General features: G+C 44.9%; 1 protein-coding gene across 1 annotated transcript in view; it reads right to left on the minus strand.

Moving 5' to 3' along the window:
* Positions 1-2283: 2283 nt before the first annotated feature.
* Positions 2284-8015, minus strand: part of MARCH4 (membrane-associated ring finger (C3HC4) 4, E3 ubiquitin protein ligase) — a 151941-nt gene continuing 146209 nt past the window's right edge. The window contains 1 exon segment of the mRNA XM_006867858.1: positions 2284-2645. Coding sequence (XP_006867920.1) covers positions 2284-2645 — 362 coding nt within the window.

The raw sequence follows: 8015 nt of genomic DNA on the forward strand, positions 1-8015 counted from the left end.
TATTGAGAAATAATAGCTTCACGGTTTGATATTTTTGTTTAGTAAAGGTTTGTATAATTTTATAGCAATCCTTTGTGACTTAGCTTCTGTACAAGGAAAGCATACATACTCATGTTTCCTCTTGTATGGATGATTATGTCTTTTCCAGCCCACTGCATGTGAACTTCATCAGGGTAGGAGACTTCCTAAGTCTCTGATGACCTGCCTAACTGCTACGCCATGGGAGGAGAGTCAGATCAAGTTGAAGGAAGAAAGATCTGGTCTGCAGCCTTATGATATTTCCAAGCCATGTCCTGGTGTTGCTGTTTTCTGATCTTCAAAGTAGCGTTGTCAATGATAAGATGTTCTAACACCTCCTTCACCTATGACTCTCAAGTTCTGTAGAACCACCTGATGAAGAACTTCTCTTCAAATTTCCTCCAAGTCCTAGTCATCTGTTTCTAGTTTTCCTGGGTAGAAGCCTAAGGAATTGTTCCTTTTTTAGCATGTAGGGATCCATCTCCTAGGAAGTCAGGTTCAGGAGTCCCCGTGCTTCACTGCAGGATCATAGGTACACACACACACACACACACGTGTAACACACATACACAGTGCCATACACAAGAACATACACACACCACCCACATTCGGCCTCTGAAGACCTCCACCCTTGCAGGGAATATCCCTCCTCAGGCCCTTGAGCCCCTTTCCATCTGAACCCTAAGAGGGGGAATGAAAACATGCATTTCTTGCTCTGGAGGAGGCATCACAGACGAGTGAACACAACAGAAGGAATGCAAGCTTATAAACAGAGGGAAGACAGAAAAGGGGAAGGAAAAATGCACATATGGAAAAGGACACTCTTGGTAGGGAAAGAAATTTTAATTTCAAGCTTTTCCGAGAATATTACAAACAACAGAGAGTTTAAAAAAACCCTAAAAACTAGTTTAAAAAAGTACTCGACAGTGTCCCTTTTATACCCACAGATGACACAGTCATTGTGCAATGACAAGGAGAAACTCTACAGGTGTCACCGAGCGCCTTCCCGGGCCGGTCCACGGGGTGGGCAGGACCAGTGAGTACGTAGCACTGAAGGTTACCCTGCCTCTCTGGGGAGGAGCCCGAGCAGCAGGGAATACTTAGACCTCTGTGCCTTGGGGCACATCTGGGCATCTGCTTCCCATCCACTGCAGTAGCACCCCTGGGGGACCCTGGTGGGAGGGGACCCGGGCCTGGGCTTGGGCCTAGGCACACTGAGCATGTCCCGGCCATGGTGGAGTTGGGCAGTTGGGAAAGTCAGCCCTGGCTTGGCACAGCAGCAGGACTGTGCTAGAGATTATTCAGGGATCCTGTACTTTTCTCTAGTTGTGTGTGTGTGTGTGTGTGTATGTGATTCCTGTAAACATCTTTGAGTCAAATCACCATAAAACAAAACAACAAGGGCACAAAAAGTCATCATCTTCAAACCTAAGCCCTCATCGGGAGTCATCAGAAATTGGGAGTCGCTTTCTGGGAGGCTGAGGTGGTGGTGGTGATGGTTGTGTGTCGCTGAGTTGGTCCTGACTCATAGTGACCCTGTACAGGGTTTCTGAGACTGTAAATCTTTACAAGAGCAGAAAACTCATCTTTCTCCCTAGGAGTGGCTGGTGGATTGGAACTGCTGACTTTGGCAGGTTGAGGAGAGAGGCGACCTGCCCAATGTCCTTTCCTCTGGCTGCTCACACCAACTTCTCCCTCCCTTCCCCCTTGTCCCAGTGACAACCATTCAAGTCAATAAATTCTGCCCACTCAGGTAAGCCCGTCCAGCCCGTCCCCTCCTGCCCCACTGCCTGCGTGGGACACAGCCCAGGGCAAAACCCAAGCAAACTCAGTTAAGGTCAGAGTAGTCTACAAAGACTTGCTCTTCCTTCTTTTCTGCATGTTCTCTGCCAGCACTCAGGCCGGTGTAGGTACCACCCCACCACCCAGTGAGACTTCACCCAAGTGCATGTCTGGGTGGTGGCTTTGTTTTGTTTTGTTTGGAGATCCAGTCTGTATTGCACTTTGCTACTGAGTTGGTATTGGGTTTTGTTGCTGTTGGTGGTGGAAGATGGTATTGACCAACTGGAAATCACAAACCTGCTCCCAGTGCCAGCCTGCCCCCAGCGCCAATCCTGCTTCAGAGATCTTGTCTGCGCTCTGCCTTGGCCCTTGGGGTGCCACTATGCCTCCCCCTCACCTGCTCCCTATAGGTGTCCTGAGGCCCTCCCCCGGCCCAAGTCCCTTCTCATGTACATGGTTAAGGCCTTCTTTCCAGAGCGCTCCTCACACTGTTGTGACTCTCATGACGAGCTCGCGGCTGCCCGGGGGGCTTCGATGTTCATGAGGCCTTAAATGACTCAAGATGTGAAGGATGGTGTAAGCACAGTGGTGATCGGACAGAGGGCCTGAGGGGTGGCTGGCAGCCCGGGTGGGTCCTTCCTCAGGGGCAGGGGTGCTCCCAGCCTCCTCCTCGGAGGGGATATTGGCCTGGGTGGATGAGGAGGTCCGGGGGTTGGTCCTGCCTCCTGACTTTTGCTCCTCCAGGTCTTTTGTCTTGTCATAGTTCAGCACTTTCCACTGCTGGTTGACGGCCTGCCACCGTTTAAAGATGCGGTACACAGAGGGTCCCTCATGGATGATGAGACCTGAAGCATCAGGAGAGGAGGAAAACAAAAGCTATGTAAGAAAGGGTGAATGCTTGCTGGGAGAAAGCTCTGTTATTGGTGTTGGGTACCATCCAGTCGGTTCCATCCCATAGCAGCCCAGTGTACAGTTTCCTAGGCTGGAAACTTATGGGAGCCGAAAGCCTCATCCTTCTCCCATGGAGTGGCTGATGGGCTTGATCTGCTGATCTTGTGTTTAGAAGTTCAGTGCTTACCCTATAGAACCACAGCGCTCCCTGGGAGAAAATTCTAGTCTCCCTTTATTTACAGATACTGGCAGCAAGGTAAACTAGGCTCTTACTGCTTTTGACTTGTTCTTTTCAAACTCACCTTTGAGCTCTTAGTCTTATGTTTACCATCTTTAGATTCCTGGGCCCAGCGAGTCTTCACAAAATCAATCTGGTTGTGAAATAGCTGGCCACCGATATTTAATGCCTTTGCCTATTTTACTCTCCCCTCCCAATTCTTGACTTGACAAAATCCAAATTTATCCTTTGAGGCATGTATCTCTTTTCCTCCACAATGGAACTGGGTGCTTAGGAGATGTTGTCTCCATGGAACCTGGTATTTGGCATATGTTGAATGAATCATGTGATTTCAAAGCAGGGATTCAAATTGGTTTATTCTGGTTCAACCCCATGATAGGAATTTGCACTTTTACCCCAGATATACTGAATCAGAGCCTATATTTGAACAGGATCTATGTATACCTAGGGAGCGCAGTGGCTCTGGACTGTTAACCACAAGTTTGGTAGGCTGAGTCCACCAACTGCTCCGTGGGAGAAAGATGAGGCTTTTTGCTCCTGAAAAGATTTAAAGCCTTGGAAATAATATATAGGGTCGCTATGAGTTGAAATCAACTTGACAGCACACACAAAAATGTATACCTCAGAATTAGCAGGGGGTCTATAGGACTCACCTGGGAATCTTGTTAAAGTGTAGATTCTGATCTGGGGTGGAAATTCTAAGCAAGGGATTAAACCAGACCAAACTGGTTTGGCCCTGTTTCAAAAGTACCATTAAAGAAACTCCATGGTTGTTCTATATCTGATTAATAATGTCTGATATTCAACTAGTTAACACTTTGTACAAAATAGCTCAATGCTACTGAGACACAAACACCCCTGAGAAAAATAGCTTTGATGCAGCTATATTGGCCAGATGTAGTGGTATTGTGGAATTGGAAACAAACCACATCAGGTAACCAGGTAAATAAATATTCATTGTGAGCCTAGTGTTTGCCAGGCACTGGGGATACTGCAGTGAGCAGGACAGTAGGAGCTTGTCCTATAAGAGCTTGTTTACATCAATGGACTATTTGATCAGCTGGCATGTACTATGAAGAAGATCCAATTGGGTTCAGTGGCCACTGCTGTAAGAGTTGCAAGTCCTTAGCTAGGATGTTGAGAAAGCACTTTAAGGGAAAGTAATATTTGGATTGAGACTTGAGGGATCCAAGCAAAGATCTGGAGCGAGAGCACTTTAGTGGAAGGAACTGTAAGTTCAAAGATCACAAGGTGGGAATGAAGTGAACAAGAATCAGACAGAAGGTCAGTGTGGCTAGGGTGCAGGGAATGCGGGGCAAGTGGAGCTATGGAGATACAGTGGGAGGAGAACGGACTATATCGAGACCTAGTAACCATGGTAAGAAATGATTGTATTTTACCCAGACTATAATGGGAAGCCATTGAAGGGTTTTAGTGGTTGATGTGACCTGATTTATTCTTTGGGAAGTCCACTGTGAAAACAACTAACTGAAGAGGGACAAGAGTAGGAACAAAACCTAAGCAGGAGTTGTCAGAATTCAAGTTGAAATGATGGTGGCATACCAGTTACCAGTTTCCCCCTAACTCATGGAGACCCCATGTATGTCAGAGTAGAACTGTGCTCCATAAGGTTCAATGCCTGATTTTTCAGAAATAGATTGCTGTCTTCCAAGGTGCCTCTTGTTAACTTGAACCTTCAACCTTTGGGTAAGCAGCTGAGCACATTAAGAGTTGGCACCACCCAAAGATCTGGATGGTGGCCTAGACTAGAGATTTAGCAGTGGAGACTGTAAGAGAGGATGCTGGTCAGGAGGTGCATTGGAAGTAGAGCTGACAGTGAAGAGAAAAATGTGGACAACTGTGAGACATTTAGCTTTAGCAGTTGGATGAGTAGTGGTCCATTTATCAAGATGTGGAGGGCAGTGTGGGCTTGGTGGGCTGATGGTGGTGGTGAGTGTATTTGTTCCCTATTGCTGCTGTAACAAATCACGACGAACTCAGTAACTTAACACAACACAGTTTATTCTTTGATAGTTCTAGTGACCAGAAGTCTAAAATTAGCCTCACTGGGCTTAAGTCATGGTGTCCAGAGGGTTGGTTTCTCCAGGAACTTGGAGGGAAGAATCCATTTCCTTGTCCTTTTTGGCTGTTAGAGGTCACCTGTATTCCTTGACCTCTTCCTCACATCACTTCAACCTCTTTGTTCCAAGGTCTCACCTTCTACTACTCTTCTGTTGTAAATCTTCCTCTGCCTTGCTCTATAAAGACACTTGTGATAACACTTAGGCCTCTTCTCAAGATCCCTAATCACATCTGCAAAGTCCATTGGGCCATAATTGTGTTGTTATTGTTAAGTACTGTTGAGTAGGTTTGACTCATAGTGACCCTGTATAGCGTTTCCTAGGAGCAGCTTGTGAGCTTGAACTGCTCGCTGACCCTGTGGTTCAAACTAACCTTGCAGTCCAGCACATTAACCTGAATATTTGTGGAGGTCATCATTCAGCTGACCATAGTAATTTATGGTTATATTTTTGTTATGCTATGTGGTACTATGGGTTAATGCTCTGGACTGCAAGGTTGGCTTAAACTGCAAGGTTGGTGGTTCAAGCTCACTAGCCACTCCTTGGAAACCCTATACAGGGTTGCTGTGAGTCAGAATCAACTTGATGGTACTTAACAACAATAAGTTTAAGATACCTAAGAGAAATACAAATGAAGAGTCAGGAGGGCACATGAGTCTGGCCTGAAGATAGAAGTCATCAGTACAGAGGTGCAATGAAATGACTGGGATCACTGGCAGAGATTGCAGATAAGAGAAGAGGGCCAATGAGAGAACCCTGTGCCTTCTGATGTTTACAAGTTTGGTGGAGAATTTGGTGGAAGTGGAGTCAGCAAAGGAGGCTCTGAAGGAGGAACCAATGGACTGAAAGTATTACTAGCAAGGGTGGAAACTACGAAGTCTATAGACAAAAGTATTTCAAGAGTGATCATTACTTTCAATGAGAGGTCCAGTCAAGTGAGCTGTGTCCTTTTGCTCTGTGGGCACAGGCAGAGTGACTGTAGCAGTAGTGGGGACACTAGGTAGTGTTCATCCACCTGCATCTTCCTCCTCCATGAAATCATCAGCTAATGTGTAAGGGATAAAGGAGGAAGTGTTGAAGATTTGTGAAGAGAGGAGAAGGTGGAAAAATTATGTTGCAAAGTGAGAAAGTGAATTCCTAAGCAGATGCAGTAGAATTATCTAACCATGTTGAGTGCCCATGTGAGAACTGTGGCCAAAAATTTGATTATCTCCCCCTTACCAGCCCCCTCCCTCCGTAAGGAGCTCTGGTAGCATAGTGGTTACAAATTGGCCTGTGAACCTCACAGTCAGCAGATCAAAACTACCAGCTGTTCTGCATGGGAAAGATGAGGCTTTCTGCTCCTGTAAAGATTTACAGCCTCAGAAACCCTGTACAGGGTTGCTATGAGTTGGAACCGACTCCACGGCACATCACAACAACAACAACAACAATCACTCCCCAGTATATCATCCTGGTGTGGTGCTGTAGGATAAGCAATAGACCACAAGATCGGTTTGAACCACAAAGTCAGCAGTTCAAGCTCATCAGCCGCTCCTTGGAAACCCTATACAGAATCGCTATGAGTTGGAACAGACTCAACGGCACTTAACAACAACAATGTATCTTCACCTGGGTGCAGGTGTGTTGAAAAAGGAACACTGGATTTAATGAGTGTGATAGTTTTTGCCAGCACATGAACCTGGGAGTTTATAAGGGAGTGGTTATATCATACTGTCCCGTGGAGTGTAAGCTAGGGAGAAGACAAGTGAGAACACAAAAGGAATAAGGGATGGAGAAAAATGATAAGATCAAGATCAGGAGGTTTCTATGAGGTGGGGCAGTTCCTGGAGTGAGAATACAGGTACTCCCTGAGTTGGGATGTATTCAAGTTATGTTAAACCACACTTAAAACTGCTTTTCGTACTGGTGTTTTACATTTCATCATTGGTAATATGTTCTACAGACAGTATTGCAGTGCATAATTTTTTGATTGTAGGATTTTCAGATGTTCATTTACAGATGCTCAAAAACTGAATTTATAAAGATAATAATAATAAAGAGTAATAATAAGGAAAAAATTTTAAAGAAGTGTTCTACTTATGTCAGAACAAACTGATGAAAGAATTATCTGGATGGAACCCCATTCTAAGTTGGGGACTACCTGTACTGGAGTTAGTGACTGACGAGAATGGGGGCAGGATGATAGAGTGAAGATTTTGGAAGCTGTGTAATTATTAGTGATGCTGGGTCAGCTGAAGGGAAAGATCTACGGGATCATGGAGAAACCAGGGAGTTGGATAGATTATGTACTTCAACCACCTCTATGTTGTAGACTAAGTATCCCCTTTTTACAGCAATTATATTTTAATATGTACCATTTAAATCCTAAAATGAAATTCAGTGCCCATATGAGCTATTATGTTTTCTTTTTTTAAAAAAGTAATACAATGCCCTAACAGATAATACAAGGTAAAGCAAAGAGTAAGTCTTCAATAACGAAACAATATAAATTTCAATATAAGTGCTGGGCACAACAACATCAGAAACCAGAAAGATGCTATAAGTTTCCAAAATGCCCCTAGGGGATCGTTCCACATCTGCTGAGAACCACTAATCCACATAGACACTGATGTCGGGAAAGGTGGAGGAGAGGGAGTGTATGAGACAGATGCATCATGTTCAAGTAAGTAGGAGAGTAGTAGACAACATCAAAAGGAACAAATCTGTATTGGAAGAAGTATAGCCAGAATACTCCATAGAGGTCAAGATGGCCAGACTTCATATGCACAAGAACACCTATACTTGCTGATAATACCCACTTGACCTGGCTTCAATAAATGGATGATCAGAGCTCAACCAGACAGAAGAAGAAAGAAGAGGAAAAATAGAGTAATCTGATGTAATTTGATGGACTTGACCTACACCTATGGAAGCAGTAGGTCAAAAGAGGGAACAAATTCTTACAGCAAGAATCATTCCCACCCCCTCCACACACAGAGTAGACAGGGATGGGCAACTTGGAC

This window comes from Chrysochloris asiatica, unplaced genomic scaffold (genome assembly GCF_000296735.1).
Source record: "Chrysochloris asiatica unplaced genomic scaffold, ChrAsi1.0 scaffold00110, whole genome shotgun sequence".
In the NCBI taxonomy this organism is placed as follows: domain Eukaryota; kingdom Metazoa; phylum Chordata; class Mammalia; order Afrosoricida; family Chrysochloridae; genus Chrysochloris; species Chrysochloris asiatica.